This window comes from Lutra lutra, chromosome 18 (assembly GCF_902655055.1).
Source record: "Lutra lutra chromosome 18, mLutLut1.2, whole genome shotgun sequence".
In the NCBI taxonomy this organism is placed as follows: domain Eukaryota; kingdom Metazoa; phylum Chordata; class Mammalia; order Carnivora; family Mustelidae; genus Lutra; species Lutra lutra.
The window spans coordinates 12,554,331-12,571,647 of record NC_062295.1 but is presented as its reverse complement, the minus strand read 5'-3'; the positions used below and the strand labels follow the sequence as shown (position 1 = coordinate 12,571,647).

The following is a 17,317-nucleotide window of genomic DNA, read 5'->3' as shown; positions in this document are numbered from 1 at the left end:
ATTCTGGGTCGTGCGCTGTGGGACGTTCAGCAGCATCCCTGGTCTCTCGTCACTCGATGCCAAAGCACTGTCCCCTCCAGGTGTGACGAAGAGAACTCCAGAGCTGCCAAGTGTTCCCTGGGGGACCAGCCACACAGCTGAGAGGCACCAGGCTCACCCAGCCCAGCGGTCATCCAGATACATGGACAGTGGCTGTTGTGGGTGCGTCCGGAAGGGCCTGTGGACGCCCCCCACCACCCTGTCCCAGCCAAGTCACAGGGACTTTCTGCTGGTCCAGCCAGGGTAGGGTTTTCAGCCCAGAGGAAATGAAATCTCGATCCAATGGCAGCTTCTACGTCCCTCTGCCAAGGTGTGGCCAGTGGCTCATTCGGACGCCTGCCAAGTGGGGTCAGAGGGCTGCATCCCTTGCCTGCCCCAGGACCTGCCTCCAGAGGGCCGGCCCCACCATGGCTAGTACCTACCAACTCTGTTTTGGCCATGTGGAAAATGAGGCCCAGAGAGTTCGCAGGACCTGCCAAGGCCACCCAGCTGGTGAGCACCCGGGGTTGGGGGGAGGTCTGTCCTGGGTCTATTTATAGCCCAAGGCATCGTGTGGGGGTGCCTGCCCAGCGTGGAAGGACAGGAGGGAACAAGACGCAGTACTTTGCTTGGAGCGGGGCCCCTGACATCCAGGCAGGGTGACCGCAGGCCAAAGTGGCAGCCGCTGTGTGTTTGGCCAATGCACGCAGGGTCATTCAAGGGCCACCAGGGCCTCTCTCAGGGACAGAGTGGTGTGTGTGCCATGGGAGCAGCACCGAGGAGGGTGCCAAGGAGCGCACAGCACAGCTCCCCAGACACCGTGCCACGGGCTCGGGGGGCAACACCTGCAGGGAGAGCCACGTTCAGACCTGGGCTCAGTGCCTGGCTCAGTCGGCCCTTTACCCTCCTGTGTCCCCTCGCGTCACAGCAAACGCTCACCAAGCCCTGCCCCAATGCCCGCCACAGGCTTTCAGGGAATCCCTAAAATGGGGGAAGGAAGGCACCGTGGTGATCAGCCGACTAGGACACTTTCATGAGGTCCCTTTTACAGACAAGAAAATGCACACAGAGCGTAAGCAGGGATCCAGAGCCCACATCCTAACCCGCTACACGCACATGTCTTCAGCTCTGGAACATCAGCTTGCGGACAGCTGAATTCCACTCGGGCATCTCCCCCAGGAAGGGAAGGAATGGGCCTTTTCCCTCTTGAAACAAGGGATTTGTTCCCATGTGTTCACTGTGACTCCCAGCACCCGGCACGGCGCATAGCATGTGGGAGTGTTCGATAAAGGATGACTGCAGGGACGAATGGATGGATGGACGGACGGACAGACCAATGGATGGATAGGTGGGCAAATGAATGAAAGGCATCAATATGTAGGACGGGGTCCTGAGGGCCAGGCGTGGCACTGGGTGCTTTATCTGGATCGGCTTCCTTCCTTGCACCTACCTGGCCAGGCGGACACGAGGATCCCAGCTGTACCAATGAAGAAACTGCAGCTCCTGAAAGGCACGTTCTAGAGGGCCTGATGATGTCACACAGGTCCCAGGGCCCAGCACAGAGAGCTCAGTCTTGGATTGGAGAATCTGTCGCTGGCCTTGAGTGATATGCTAGGGGAGGGCATTCATTAAGGAGTAAACCAGTCAGAGGCTTGCTCTCCGTGAGCTGCCACTGTGAAAGAAATGGGAGCGACCAGCCATGCTAATGTCTGGGGAAGAGGGAAGACCCGTGCCCCGCATGCTGGAAGGGCGGCAGAGAGGCTTTGTGGCTGGAGGGGCCTTCGAGGTGGCTGGAGGGGAGCTCAGGGCAGAGGTCACGGGAAGCCAGGTTGTGGAGGGTAGCTGGCTGCTGCCAGAGGTGGGGACCACTGGAGGGTTGGGATGGAGGGGTTCTTAAAGGCACACGATGTTGCTGGGTGGAGAACAGACTATACAGCGGGGGAGGAGAGGAGAGGGTGGCCAGGGCAGCAGGGAAAATCGCTGAAGTGGCTGTCACAGGGGCATGAGGGAGGGACCCACATGGCAGCCACCAGAGGGCTAAGAAGTGGTCAGATTCTGAGTGCTTTGCTAGAAGGGGCTGTAGGACCCACACGGGAAGCATCACTCCAGGTCCCCGCTCCCCTCTGGCCTGGGGTCCCCCTCCCACGGGAGCAAGGCTAAGCACCAAGCCTAGGGCCTGGCACACAGGAGAGGTCCCCCTTACTCCTTGCACAGCACGGATGCACTTACCTGGACGAGTGGGGGAGCAGGCACCCCTGCCCCAGCCTCAGGCTTTTGACGCCACCCCCTCTGAGACTAAGGCTGCATGTGGCCTCCTCTTCAGGAAGGAGCGAGAGCTTGAACCCAGGCCCACGAGCCTCCTGAGGACCGGTCACCCCACAGCGCACACCCACAGGAACTCACCAGGTTGCCCACTTGGGACACCTGGTTATGACCTGACTTGGGACCCCACCTCTAAAACTGACCTGACCCCCCCATGTGGCACATCCAAATACTTCCCTTCTCAGGGGAATAAGCTGACCAGCTCCTCTCTGCTGAACACATTCACGCTCCAAGCAACACAAAGCACTGTTGGAGGGTAGCCTGGCAGGCCCAGGATGCCCGCTCTGCGCCATTACTTGGGGCCTGGTTTCAGGGTGCAGCCCAGGCTTGCTCCCCAAACACAGCTGGTTCTTCAAACTGAAGACACCGAACACGCCAGCCTCACTTCCCTGCAAGCCACAACTCAGAAACCACGGAACGACCACATGGGGAGGTACTGCCCTTCCTTACGCACCCCTGCATCTCCCAGCTTCCTTTGTGCTGGGGCTGGGGCCATGTGACTGACTCTGGCCCATGGGCTGAGTGGAAGGGACTTGTGTTGCTTCCGGTTTGGGGCATGAAGAACACAGATGCATCATCCTGTGCCCGCTTTCCCCTGCCCTGCAGTGCCGACCTCCGGAAGCTGGCCCTTGGGAGCTGATGCTCTAAGACCGTAATAGCCTAGGTCTCTCTGCCGCTGCAGCGAAGACAGGGACCCGAGAGAGGCATCTGATGGTCATCAAAGAGTGCACGAGTGAGAAATTACCCTGACGTTCCCTTTCCCAAGAGTTCAGCACTAATTTGCTCTCATAGCATAGCCTGGCCTAGCTGACTCAAAGGGATTTTCTCGGTTAATTTTGGCCACGTGGGACTTTGGCCTGGCTTGTGTCTTACATGACTAAGGTCGTGTGTGCCACCCACATGCCATTGCTCATCGCCACAACAATCCTGCAGGGCAGGTACGATCAGGCCTATGTAACACACGCAGCGGGGGCACCGATGTCCAGTGACGTATGCGAAGTCACACAGTTATTAGCAAACCGCAAAGGCAGGGTTCAAGCCCAGGCTCTGTCCACCGGGCCAGGCTGACTCCCCACTAAACCCCGCCTGCTTCTTCACCCCTCAGGTCCCGTTCCCGAACAAGGGCTCCCACTGGAGACAATGGGTTTGCCAAAGAGAAAGAACAGAAGCAGGCAAGAGGGTTACCCCGTCCTGACTAAGAAGGACATGGCAGAACACTTGCTAACGCCCCAAAGAAAACAGAACAATTGTTCAGTAAGAAACAAAATATTTTTTTTTTACTGTAAATTATTGCAAATGTTCACGTTTCCAGTGTCATTAGAAAAAGATCCCCAAGAAAAACTTGGTTTATCTAATGTCGAAGAATGGTATAACTTACAAAAAAATAAATATATATTCCACCTAAAAGAAGGAAGGTGCTTCTCTGGGTGTGAAGTCAGCAATGTAATTCATAGCAAGTATGAATCTCGGAGCAGCAGTGACCTTCCTCTGCGTTTTGGGTCTCGCTCTGGTCTGAGAAACCGCGAAGGACTCTGCTTCTCCGTTTTCCTCCCGGAACACGTGGACCACCCGTCACCTGCCGGCTGCTGTGGCTCCTCCCTGGGAACGCTGCTCCTCAACCAGCACCTCTTCCCAAGAAATTAAAGTCTTGAAACTGTTTTTCCCCTTGGAGCAGCACTTAAAGCCAAAAAACCAAAAAAGCCAAAAAAAAAAAAAAAAAAAAAGGAAAAGCAATCACTGATATTCGTGAATAGGTCCTTTTCTTGTCCTGGAAGAGACTCAGTCACAAAACGTCAAGCCCTCCACGCTGCCATCCTTCAAGCTACCCAGATGCCAATGGCGAGGGAAAAAAAAAAAAAAATCTAACCACACGGAGGAGACTCAACGGGGCTCTTTTCAGCCCCGACCGGTCCTACCTGGCAGGTACCTAGCGCTCTGGGCCTTGTTTCATCACCACTGGCAGATCTCTCTCGGGGACTAGAGCAGTAAAGCCTTCCTAGCCACAGGGAGAAGGGGGAGTGAGGAGACCGGCGTGGATGAAGAGCTGAACGCCCAGGCTGGGGAGCCGGTGCGGAGATGAGCCCTGGGTCCGCACGGCCCAGAAGTGCTGTCAAGTCCCGCCGGTGAGAAGTCCGTAGACATGGGGGCTGCCCCCCGGCCTGGGAGGCGAGTACCGGGGGAGCGGGGCTGAGACGTGAGGTCCCAGCGTCGGAGCGCCTGGAAGACCACATGGTTGGTAAGAGGAGTGTGCCTGGCCCTCAACGGATGGCCACTCACCTCCCACCTGCAGCCCTGAAGAGACCAAGCACTCTGGGGAGTGCCGGGGACAGCCGTCGGGGGGCTGGGGAGCTTCTCAAAGACAGAACCTGTTGCCTTTGGCTGGAGAGCCCTGAGGCAGTTGGCTGGATTTGGTCACTAGCGTTTTTATGAAACTACTTTCTCTGGCAGCCTTGCTGCTGAAACCTCCCCGCCGAGCACCAAGAGCACACGCGTGCGTTCCTGGGGGCCTGAGAACATCTGTGCATCTTGCAGGGCAATGGAGGCGGGGCGGGAGGGTTCTGGGTGGGCTGCAGCTCTGTGTCTCTCCTACTTCTTCACGGCCAATTCCAACTCTGGGGCCAAATGCTGGCTGCTTTGTGTGTTTTAGTTTGGGGGTTTGTTTGTTTTCTTTCTTCTTTTTGGTTTCAGTAAACAGGAGGCCTGGGTTCCCAAGGATGGTGCCCCAGTACATCATCCCCGGATGCCGGCGTGTCGGCCTTGCAGCTCTGACCAGATGCACCAGCTCCAGGGCTCACACCAGGCCAGCATCTTTGGCCATGCTGTAGAAAAGACCTCTCTGCTGTAGGAGGTCAGAGGGCTGGCCGCACTCCCGGATCTCTCCCTTGTCCAGGACGATGACCCTGCAAGAGCAGCAGACACAGACGTGAGGAGAAAGGAAGGGGTCAGCACCCTGTGCCCCCAAGAGCCACCCCAACAAATCCCTGCTCTGGGTCAGGCCCCTCACACCTTCTGTTAGGACTGCTGCAGTAGCCTTCCAACTGGCTGCCATCCTTGACCCCTCCTGGTCAAAGCCCTGGGATGCTTACCCCAGGACAGGCTCTCTCACTTTCTCTACTTTGTTCCCAGCACCATTAGCTTTGGTGTGTTCAAGTGTCTATTGTCTGTCTCTGCACCCAGCCCCCGAATGACCTAGAAGATCCCTCAGGCAGGCTCCTTGTCTGATACTTCCTTGCTGAGTCCCCAGTGCCTAGAATAGGACTGAGAAGGAGGCGGGCACTCTACGTGTGTGTTGACTGAATACATGATGGAGTGACATTAGAAACACCCAAGGGAAAGAGAGGGCTGTCCCTCCACACAGGACGGTGCTGAACGAACGGGGACATCCGCAGGACCAGAGCATCACCTCGTGTAGTCCATGATGGTGTTCAGCCGGTGTGCAATAGTGAGCACCGTGCAGTCTTCAAACTGCGTCCGGATGGTCGACTGAATGAGGTTGTCTGTTTCGAGGTCCACGGCCGCCGTGGCCTCGTCCAACACGAGGATCTTGGTCTTCCTCAGCAGAGCCCGGGCCAGGCACACAAGCTGGCGCTGCCCGACGCTTGACCGGGAGAAAAAGACCAGGAGACAGAGGGTCAAAACCAACCCCTGACCCTGAGCCCAGGCAGGAGCTGGGAGTAGAGAGAGGGGACACTAGGAGCTGCCAAGGCCAGAGGAGCCCGGCTACTCCGCGGTCCCCGTGCCTGTGCCCTCAGCAGACGTCAGTGACTGCTCGGGACGTTCTCGCCATGGAGCTAGAGTGGGGCTCTCAGTGTCATGTTCAGAACAGGGCTCAGAGGGGAGCAGCTCGGCATGGGTGGTGTGAAGGGTAACCAAACGGCCCCGTATCTGTGCTTTCTGTAGGGCCCTCCCCACTGACTCCGGACTCAACCACGTGTCTTGCTTTGGCCGACGGGATGCCGGCAAACGAGGCCAGCAGAGGCTCGCAGAGGGACTGCCCTCCGGGGTCCGCTCACTCCTGCGCCTCCGCCATCGCCGTGACCACACGCCTGGGCTGGTCAGCTGGAGGATGAGGGACGTGTGGAGCCGACCCGATCTGCCCCAGCGGACCCCCAGCCCTGGGAGTGAGCGGAGAACTGCACGGCCGCCTGGCAGTGACCCTCCCCAAGGGCCTTAAGTGTTGAACACGTCTGAGGTTTGGTGGGTGGTTGTCACAGGGACAGATGAGGCAGAGGGGACGCTGGAGCACGACTTGGGCTCCCTGCGCCACCAGGCAGTGATACTTCAGTTGCTGGGTCATGGGGGGCATCCTGGGGATCCTGGGAGAAGGCCCAGGGCATCGGGTGGCGACTCGGAGAGCTCAGAAATTTACTGAGCAAGAGAGAAGCTTTTCAATAGGTGAACAACTAAGAGTCACACTCCATCGACTAAATCTGGCGTAAGAAAGGAACCACACTGGCCGTCCCGGTTTTATGCCTCACGATACCATGAGCCTGGACTGAAGCCCACTTTACAGATGCTGAAGTTGAAGCGACAAGAAAGGGAAGAGAAAATGGCTCATCCGTGACTCAAACCAAGGCCTGACACAGATGCAAAAGGACAGAATCTTCCAACACCTCGATGGAGGCAGAGCTGAGGAGACCCAGTCAGGGCCTCGCACCCGTGCTTCTTACCTCAGGTTCTCCCCGCCTTCCGCACACTCGTGGCTCAGCTTGTCGGGAAGGGCGGACACGAAGTCCTTCAGGTGAGCCAGCTCCAGGGACGTCCACACTTCCTCATCCGAGTACTGGGTGAACGGGTCCAGGTTCATGCGGAGGGAACCCGAGAACAAAACAGGGTCCTGTCCGGGGAGAAGACAGCAGACGGCAGGTGAGCCTCACGTCACGATGCTTGCACCCAGCGCAAACAGGCGCGACGTGAACAGCTCTGGCCAGAATCACTCAAGATGGGGCTCCAGGGTTCCTCGGAATCGCTATTTCCGGAGATGTTAGTAATGCGAGGGGAAGGCTTGGAAAATCCTGGGTTAAGTGAAACAAAATGAATTTCTTTTGGCAAAACTTCCCAGAGTCTCCAATACATGGAACCTTCTGACTGGGAGAAGCAGCGTAGATAATTCCTAATCATAAAGTACTGTGGATTCCTCCCTGTTCCCTGCCTCCGAAGGAGAATCTCAGAAGAAATTTTAGGGAAAACACCACGACAAGGCAACATGTGAGAGAATCACACCTACAGAAATCAGTGTGGAAAATTCTTATTTCTCGCTTGGCTCTTAAGAACCTTATTCTTGTCCTGAGTGGAGCCAGCAGGAGTGAAGGAACGATGCCTGGTTAATTCCCACTGTGATTTATACGCTAAGGGGAGATTCAGTGGTGAAGAAACAGTATTGGTCCAATGAGAACAATGAAAATAACAGTATTGGTCCAATGAGAACAATGAAAATTAAAAAATACGAATATATTTACGTTTGTCCCCAATGCATACATACATCGCTCTCCCTGCCCCCCACTCACTCCCTCGCTGCACCCAGACCCCACCTGTGGGATGATGGTGATCTTGAAGCGCAGATCGTGCAGGCCGATCTTGGCAATGTTGATGTCATCGATAATGATCTCCCCCTCCGCGGATTCGTTGATTCGAAACAAGCCCAGAGTCAGGGACGACTTCCCAGCTCCCGTCCGCCCCACGATGCCAACCTGTGGGACAGGAAGGGCCCAGGGTGAGGTGGGGATGCTGGTGTCTGGGGGTTACCCCTCGCCTGTTCCCCACACAGGGTCCACATTTCAGATGTCTGCCCTAAAGCAGTTCGGTCCTCTGGTCAACCCGATGTCCACCACACAGCTCTCCCAGTCAGCAGCTTCCCAGGGCCCCCTTCAGGGTCAAGAAGGGCTTCCTTCTCTAAGCCACCTCATTTTGCAAATTAAAATATTTGGCTCTTTTGGTAAGTTAGGTCAGACCTCCCAAAGAGACAGGGCTCTGGCAGAAGGGATTTTCAAGAAAGCCCTATTATTTTCAACTCTAGGTAATGTAATAATCGGGTATTCCCCCCCATACCGTTTTTCAATCTTTTGATGATGAGTTTCCCATCCTGAGCTGTCCAGCATCTCAAAGACTCAGGCCGAACCCCTGTACACCTCCTCCCTCCATCCCGGCTGCAGGAGCCACAAGAGGTTATGGACAGGACGCAGTTTCCACTCATCCTCTCCTCAGGAAATGGGGCTCCCTGCTCAGTGGCCAACGACTAACATTCCTGACATCCAATTACACCTCCTCCCTCCTCGTCTGGTCTCTTGAAAAGCAGGCTCCCTCCAGCCTCTAACAGGAATGTCACACAGCGGAGTCTCATGATGGGATGTAAGTCACAGAGCGTTAGCGAGACCACCACCTGCTCTGTTCGTCCCCTTGGTGTAAGTGAGAGAGATTTCTCATGGGAACGAAACATTCTGAGCCTCAGGGTAGGAACAGTTTAGCAAACACATATGTTCAGAGGTGCCTACATGGCTCAGTGGGTTAAGCCTCTGCCTTCGGCTCAGGTCATGATCTCAGGGAGCCTGCTTCCCTCTCTGCCTGCGTCTCTATTTGTGAGCTCTGTCAAATAAAAAAAATAAAATCTTTAAAAAGATAACACCTATGTTCAGAGATTAAAGAAACTGTCCTCTGGCAGACAGCCAGGAAGACCCTTCATCTGATTCCTAAGGAGGGTCTCAAGGTCTCAGAGCAAGGACGTCTTCCAGGAACAACTTGGGAATGGGATATATTCCAGAATTCTGACAACTTCACATGTTCACTAAGCCGTCCCTAGTAGTGACGATGGCATCTTTCTATTCTAGAGGTGGCAAACCCAAATGCCCATGGGGGCCAAGTAGGCACATAAATGAGATGGGGAGGGGCTGGGTGAGTCTTGTCTAGAAAGAACCAGGCAGGGAGTATAAGCCCCATGTTGCTAGATATTCGATCTTTCAAGAAAAGCAGGAAATTAGGGGTGCCTGGGTGGCTCGGTTAGGCATCCAATTCTTGTTTTCAGCTCAGGTCATGGTCTCAGGGTCATGTGACTGAGCCCTGCAACCCATTTAATACTCTCCCTCTGCCCTTCCTCCCACCAGCAGCGGACATGCTCACTCACTTACTCAAAAAAAAAAAAAAAAAAAAAAAAGGCAGGAAATGGATCTTTATCTAAGACATACCAGATTCTTCAGTATTTGCAACGTATTCAGATTTTTTCAAAACTTACCTGCGGGCCTCATCTGGCTCTCTGCTGACAGTATGTACTGCGGCTGGGACACTCTAGCAGCTTCTGTTTCCACAAAGCCCCTGCCAGAAAAGGCCACTCCAGCCCCATGGAGTTGGGACTGTGAGAAACCGGGGAAACAATGTGCCTGGTTGCAAGCGACGCCCTGCTGTGAACGGTCAGGGGGACGAGGCGCACCCACCTTTTCCCCTCCATCGATGGTGACATTGATGTTCCTGAGAACCAAGTCCAGGTTTTCTCGGTAGCGCAGGCCATAGTCTCGGAATTCCACTCGGCCCACCTGAGGCCAGGTGCTGGGTGGAGTCATCTCCGGGAGTCGCCAGGGAGCCTGGGGGGGTGGTAAGGAATGGGGTGTTGGAGAAGGAATCTTAGGTCTGCCTCAGGAGCCTCAGGGCTACAAGAGAGCCGGCGACACATCCCCTCTGACCTCCTCTCCCTCCCCCGGCTCACTCTGCTCCCAACGCACCTGTGCCCCGCTTCTGGGCCTCTGCACCCTCCTCAAACTCCCCTCTGGGCTTGCTCCTTCACGTGCTGATTCGGGCCATGCAGAGCTTGTCCTGGCTCTGTGCCCTCGATCCCCAACCCTGCTCGGATCTCCCTCAGACCACGTGGCACCTCCTAGCACTTGAGGTGTGCTTTTATTTGCTTATTCTGTTGTCCATGCCCCCTGGAACGTCCACCATATGCGGACGTTGGTTCACTGTTCACTGCCACACTCAAGCCCCCACAACCCGCCACAGCACACAGCAGGGGCTCCATGAATATTTGTGGACTGAATCAATGAAGGAGTGGTCCTCTCTGACAGGCACAAGGGTAGAGGTTTTACTCTGGGTGCCTCCTATATTTGGAGGACAAAGCAATGGCTAATGCTTTTAAAGATTACTGTCACGTGACCTCATTTAATCCTCACTAAAGTCCCAGGAGTGGGGTCCTTGCATATGAGGAAATGGACACAGAGAGGGTAGGTAACTTGCCCAGGGTCACACAGCCCTTATTTCTGAAGAGTTTCTTAGCTAAATTCAACACTTCCCGAGAGCTACAACTGGATATGCTCGGGGCCAGGATCAGGGGTAGCTTTGGGGAAAATGAGGAACAGAGAGGATGAAAGAGAGCTTTCATCCTTTCTCCCCCATAAACTTGCTATATTAAATTTTTTTTTTTAAAGTGTATTTCCCTTTTATAAATTTAGGTATATAAAGGAAGGGGATAAGCTGTAAGAACACGGAGGGCACTGGAAGGAAGTGGATGGAACTTTCTAACTGGGAAAATACAGTCTTTATAAACAAACAAATAAATAAATATTTTTAGTAGTGGTAAGACCCTGGATGAGCTCTGCTTTCTATTTTTCAAATATGTTCTTATCCTAAAAACATAAAAATAATCAAAAGAAATAAAAACATGGTACTTTTTAAAAAATAAATTTCATACTTTACATGATGCACTGCATGGCATGTGAATTATATCTTAAAAATGTAAAAAAAATAAAATCAGTAGAGTGGGAAAACCCTGGTGTAATACATATTTATTTCCTCAGGGGGCGCTCACACCATCCTGAATGATTCTCTCTGATGAAAGGGGACTGGGCTCACCCGTGTGAGTGTGAACGACAGGGCATCGCTCACCTCTGTAGATCCCTCAAGACAGTTTACCCAGGGCCGTGGTCTCATTCCCAAGGGGCACGTTCTTGGGAGGCAGTGTGCCAACGGCACAAAAGCAAATTCTGGGTCGGCCATTTACCAGCCATTTAATCTCAGGCAAGGAACTTAACCTTGTGCCTCAGTTTCCTCATCTGTAAAATGGGGTCACGACAGAACGGGAGTTACGAGGCTACAGAAAGGTTGTATGAATTATTCCATGTCAGATGTGTGCTCCAGGGCCTGAGGCCCCTCTGAGGGCACAATACGGGTCGCTGTCCTTATAGGTGGTGGCGGGGGCAGAGGTGTCTCTCTAGGCATTAGTGTCACTATCGTTATGATCACTACCATCGCAGGCAGAAAAAGGCAGTTTCTGAGGACAATGCAGCACTGAAGTCCAGACACTGGGGTCCTACTCCCAGCCGTTCTGACTGCATGTGACCTCGGGTCAGCCACTTTTCCTTCCTAGGCCACGCTTTGCTCCATCTATATAATGCAGACCTTGGTTGAGCAAGTGCAGGGTTCCCCAAACTTAGGTCAATTCCTTCCCACCGTCATCATTTTTACAATATGCATGTACTGAGCCTCTGGTGAGTGAATTTCCATGCTCTGAATCACCTCTCGGGTACTCAATTCTTAAACTTCAAAGAGGAAACAAGTGTCTCATTTTCCTTAACAGCAGCCCCCACACAAATACGTGACAAGTAACAGAAGACGATTCTTGTTGAACAGAGGTTGCCTGTCGAAGGCACGCCGGCTATGGCTCTGCGGATGGTCCGGGTTAAGTCACACCGAAGGGGTCAGGAGAGGCCAGGCCGGCTGCTGCCTTTACCTCCTTCTCCGTCTCTGAATACTCCTTCAGCCTCTCCACCGCCACGATGTTGGTCTCCATCTCGGACGACATGCGGACCAGCCAGTTCAAGTACGTGGTGACCTGTGGGTGAGCTTCTAGAGTGAGCACGAGTCGCATTATCTTTGGGAAGTAACTACGAATTACAAAATGCCCTAGGTAAAATAGGTCCAGAAAACATGAACCTCATGTATCACCATCACCCTGACGGGCTACACTGTGCCTCGTAAGGAAACACGTTTCAAAATAAGCCCTGGGCCATACAAGTCATCAGAAACGTCATCAGAAAATATTTTGAACTAGATGGTTAAAGGAAAATACCACGTATCCAAATTTGGGTGCCCAAGCGAAAGCCGTGATGGGAGGGCGAGTCACAGCCAGAACAGCATTCTTCCTGTAGCTGGGGACACCCTGGCAGGCCATCACGGGCTTTCCTTGACTCAGGGGAATCCTGGCCACATGTCTCCCTTCCACCCCAGCACCACTGGGTCACTGGGCTTCTCAAACGCCACTCGGCCTCCAGCGGCTCCCCCAGCTCCTACCCGGATTCAAAGCAAAGGCCCAAGAATCCGACGACTGGCTCCCCCAAGAAGAAAATCCGAAAATCTGGCTGAGAGCACCCTCTTACCTGCAATGAGTATGACACAGACAGGCCCACCAAGCCAGCGCTGAGACTATGCCTGGAGATCACGGCGAACAGGGCAGCGAACAGGACAATACAGTTGCCTACACACTCCAGCCGCACAGCCAGCCACCTGCCCGCAGACACACAGGTGGACAGACAGACACACAGAGACCTGGAGTCAGTTTTCCAGAGTTTCCGATTTCTGGTTCATGCGGGCATGTGGGGGTCACTTTGCTAACTGCCGTAATTCCCCGAGAGTTCCCGAGAAAAGCTCACAGGGGAAGGACGGCCAAAGGGACACGGCCTCGCTACTTTCTCATTAGTCCGACAACCCCAGGGATCGAAAGTGAGTTCTCTTTAGAAGCCGACTTCCCAGGGAAGTGAAGCTTGTCCTGGTGAGAACCAACTTTTTCTCACTGAAAGCTTTAAAATATATCCATATACACCCATCTTTAAAATGATGTCCGGGAAAATTCCTAAATTCCTAAGAAGTCATCAACTGTAAGAGGCACCACTGATTTAAAATAACCGTCCCTTGGGGGTACCAGCTAGTGATCTCACAGAGCAAGATCCGTGGAGTGTGCGACTCTTGATCTCGGGGTCGTGGGTCCGAGCCCCACAGTGCATGTAGAGGTTACTTTAAAATAACCTTCTCTTGGTAGGAAAGGGGGGAGGGGGAGAAAAGCTACTATTTTCAATGTTGCTCTAATGTTCCCAGAGCCACATCCATCCCCCTTGTAGACATGTTAAAATGGATTATTTCACTTTGGAAGTATAAACAGATATATCACTGGTTTAAAGCTAACTTCTGTAAGATATCACATGGCGTTAGGAATATTAATATTTCAAGGCGTGAAGCACCTTAGGGAGAGATGGGGGTGTCAATCTTTTTGTCACATACAGCCCTTCGGATTCACAAGACTGATCTTCCCGGGTGTGTAGCTTCTCCCAAAGACAGAGCCAGATGTGACCCACGCTCTAAGGATTCTGCAGGGAAGGCGGGGTCTCCAACAACTCATGGTCTCCTAGTCTTACGTTACAGGGTGATACTGTGTATGACGGGGCTGACGGCTGGTTAGGATGGGAAGCTCCCAGGGTGCTGTCACCCCCTCCCAGAATCTTTTACACCACGTGTCAAAACACGTATGAGGACATCCGTGAGGAGGATACTCTTTTAGGGATCAGACACTTCTCTGCATTTAGTCAACAAGGAGCAAACTTCCGTCCCATCTTTTCCATTGATGTTATCCATCCACTCACGATCTTCGGGGCACAGCAATTTCAGGGGGGCCAACCTAAGACTGGGGAATGGCTTCCCATGCTCATCACACAGGGGTATGGTGGGGGTGATCCCCTCTCGGCCGAGAATCAGGACACAAAAATACTGGCTGAGTCTGCCCATCGCGGGCGATCTTACATCATCAGGACAACAGCGAACAGGTAGTTCCGGCAGTGTTTCCTGACTCCAGGACAACGTGGTCCCGGCCCTCACTCAACGCTGGGAGCTGAAGCGCTCCCGTCTGCTCTCAGGGGTCACTGCGTCCTGTCCTCCCGCCCGGTCGTGAGGGCCCGAGCCTGGCTTCACACCCTCCTCCTCCAGGAACGAGGGCGGAGTTCTCAGGCCTCCACCTGCCCCCGTGGAGCCTCGCGCGCCCACCTGTTGGCCACGATGCTGGGGTAATAGGCCTTCTGGTTCTCGTCCACTTTCAGGTCACTCTGGCGGATGAAGCGCTCCTGCTCCTCGAAGGCGCGGATGACGCTGACGCCCAGCAGGGTCTCGTTGAAGTGGGAGTACACCGGGGAGCGGCTCACCGACTCCAGGCGCTTCAGCTGCCGCGACGAGGCCACGTAGAACCTCTGGGGAAGAGAACGGACCGGGCAGTAGGCAAAGCCCCTCTCATGCTGCCGGGTCCCCCGAGCTGCACTGGAGAAAGCCTGGACCTACACGATACCTCCGGGAGATGACATGTGGGAGAGGGGTGCTTGCCGCATGCACAGAGGTGACAGTGACAGCAGCTAACACTCACGCAGAACTCACCCTCCTAGCACAGTTTTTAATTTTTTTTTTCCCAAAGATTTTATTTATTTATTTGTGAGAGAGAGAGCCCACAAGCTGGGACAGAGGGAGAGGGAGAAGCAGGCTTCCCGCTGAGCAGGGAGTCTGCCGCGGACTCGATCTCAGGACCCTGAGATCATGACCTGAGCCGAAGGCAGACGCTTCACCGACAGAGTCAGCCAGACGCCGCAATCCTAGCACAGTTCCAGGTAGTTCCAGACATCGGCTCATGGGACTCGGACCAGAAATCCAGCAGGTGCTCATTCCTGCTGACGCTCAGTAAACCAGAAAGACGCTCGCTATGCTCTCCCCTCAGGTCACACGGCTGCCAGTGGCCGAGCTGGGGTCTGGCCTCAGAGAGCCCGGCTGTGAGGCGTGACAGCGTGCCTGACGCCACTCATCTCAGGGGCTGGATGGCCCCAGTGGCGGGCTTTGGGTACAGGTTTGGAGGACATCTAGGCCTCCACCTGACCCCATAGGCAGACGCCCATCGGCTCTGCTCCTGCCCTAACCAGGCCAGATGGAACAGAAGCAACTCGCCCCCTGGAAGCTTCTAGGAGCCATGTACAGAGCGTGGCCTGGTCCTTCGAGGACACTGAGTTCTCGTGGCCTTGGTCTGCCTGTTAGTACACACAGACCGGCGTCCCCGTTCCAGAGGTGCTCAGGATCTCACATAAATGCAGCCGCCCCACAAGCGGCAGAGCCAGACAGCTGAGCAAGACCCAGAAACACAGGGTGGCCAGGGACATGGCCTCCCTGCCTCCCGGGGCCGCTCTGGGGTGGAGACCTTCCACAGAGAGCAGGAAACCTGTGTGGGGGCTCTGAGGTCAGCAGCTTCCTTCCGGATGGCAGCGCACACGGTAACTGGCACCCACACCTGGGTGGCCTTCGGGGCCCCGGCAACTCTGTCGGCTAACCCAGGTCCACGCCAGCCCAGGTGGTCCCAGGATGGTGGCTCTGCCAGCCCCTGAGGACAGGTCAGGTGACAGCTCACTGCCGTGAACCAACTCCGGACGCCTTGGCCCTGGGGGATCTGCCCCATGACCGTCAGCCGTGACGCCTCCTCCCTCTGGCTTTCTTTCTAAATATCCCAGATGGAAATCATTCCCGAGAGTCTTCCCTGTTCAACTTACCCCACTTCTCCTGTGCTCAGAATTTTTACGACAGAGAGCTAACCTGAGATGTATTTGTGTTTAAACTCAGTTTTTTAAAAAAAGAGCAACTGTTAGCTTCCCTTTTAAACTCCATTCCAGGAGACGTAATTCACGCCCCAGACTCACCTCACTCTTTCAAAGACCAAGGGCCCGGTGCTCGTGGGTAGGAGGAACACTCGACACACCCCTGCCTGAGCCATGCACCACGCTGGGAGCTAAGTTATTGGACCTGTGGCCAGGAGGTTTTCATGGACGCCAAAACAGCTCACAAACCAGAGATGTCTCCTTCAGGCAACAAGGAAGCCCCAACACAATTCCACATTGTCCTACCTCTTACATCACCTTTATATAAAAATGACTTGCTTCTGAATTAAAACAGTAATGGATACCCATTTCAACAGTGGGGAGAGGATGACACAGATTAAATAAAAATTAAATTACTGGGGTGCCTGGGTGGTGCAGCCAGTCAAGTATGCAACTCTTGGTTTCGACTCAGGTCATGATCTTGGCGTCACGGGATAGAACGCTACATCGGGCTCTGTGCTCAAGGCAGAGTCTGGTTGGGACTCGCTCTCCCTCTCCCGGAGTCCCTCCCTCCCAGTCTCTCTCTCTCTCTCTCTCTCTCTCAAATAAATAAATTAAAAAAAAATTGTATTATATCCATTACTATGAAATTCATTCCAATCTCAGTGTAAAACCTTTAGGTCTTTTCTGATGAAAGAGAACGTATGTACATCTAAACCCCACTTTTTCCTCAAGATACAACATACATTTACATTACACTGGAAAATGCACCCAAATCTCCACGGCTTGGTGAATTTTGTATTTATTTACATCTGCACACCCACTACCTGACCAAAATCTACAACATCTCTAGCATCCCAGAAAGTTCTTGTGACTTCTGGGTCAAAAACCCCAAAGGTGTTTCTTGTTTGGGGCTATCATAAACCAAGATGCTAAAAATATTCTAGCACCTTTTTTTTTCCTGGATGCATTCTCATTTCTTTTGCTTATACACTAAAACGAGAAGACTGCTGGGTTGTAGGGTAAGGCTATATTTAGTTAAAAGCCGTTAAAGAAAACTACACTCGGGGCACCTGGGTGGCTCAGGTGGTTAAGTACCCAACTCTTGGTTTCGGCTCAGGTCATGATCTCGGGGTTACGTGACTGAGCCCCACGTCAGGCTCCATGCTCGATATGGAGTTTGCTTCAGACTCTCTCCCTCTGTATCTGCCCCTCCCCGCCACTCGCACACACACTCTCTCAAAGAGATACATGAATCTTTAAAAAAAATAAAAATAGGGACGCCTGGGTGGCTCAGTTGGTTAAGCAGCTGCCTTTGGCTCAGGTCATGATCCCAGCGTCCTGGGATGGAGTCCCACATCGGGCTCCTTGCTCGGCAGGGAGCCTGCTTC

At 53.7% G+C, this 17,317-nt stretch overlaps 1 protein-coding gene across 1 annotated transcript in view; it reads right to left on the bottom strand.

Moving 5' to 3' along the window:
• Positions 1-3,590: 3,590 nt before the first annotated feature.
• Positions 3,591-17,317, bottom strand: part of ABCC1 (ATP binding cassette subfamily C member 1) — a 131,070-nt gene continuing 117,343 nt past the window's right edge. The window contains exons 24-31 of the mRNA XM_047714454.1: positions 14,350-14,549; positions 12,696-12,822; positions 12,050-12,151; positions 9,765-9,911; positions 7,872-8,030; positions 7,011-7,177; positions 5,744-5,938; positions 3,591-5,240 (exon numbers count right to left, since the gene is read on the bottom strand). Of these exons, the coding sequence (XP_047570410.1) occupies positions 5,132-5,240; positions 5,744-5,938; positions 7,011-7,177; positions 7,872-8,030; positions 9,765-9,911; positions 12,050-12,151; positions 12,696-12,822; positions 14,350-14,549 (1,206 nt within the window). The 3' untranslated portion in view covers positions 3,591-5,131. The remainder of the gene's footprint in view (positions 5,241-5,743; positions 5,939-7,010; positions 7,178-7,871; positions 8,031-9,764; positions 9,912-12,049; positions 12,152-12,695; positions 12,823-14,349; positions 14,550-17,317) is intronic.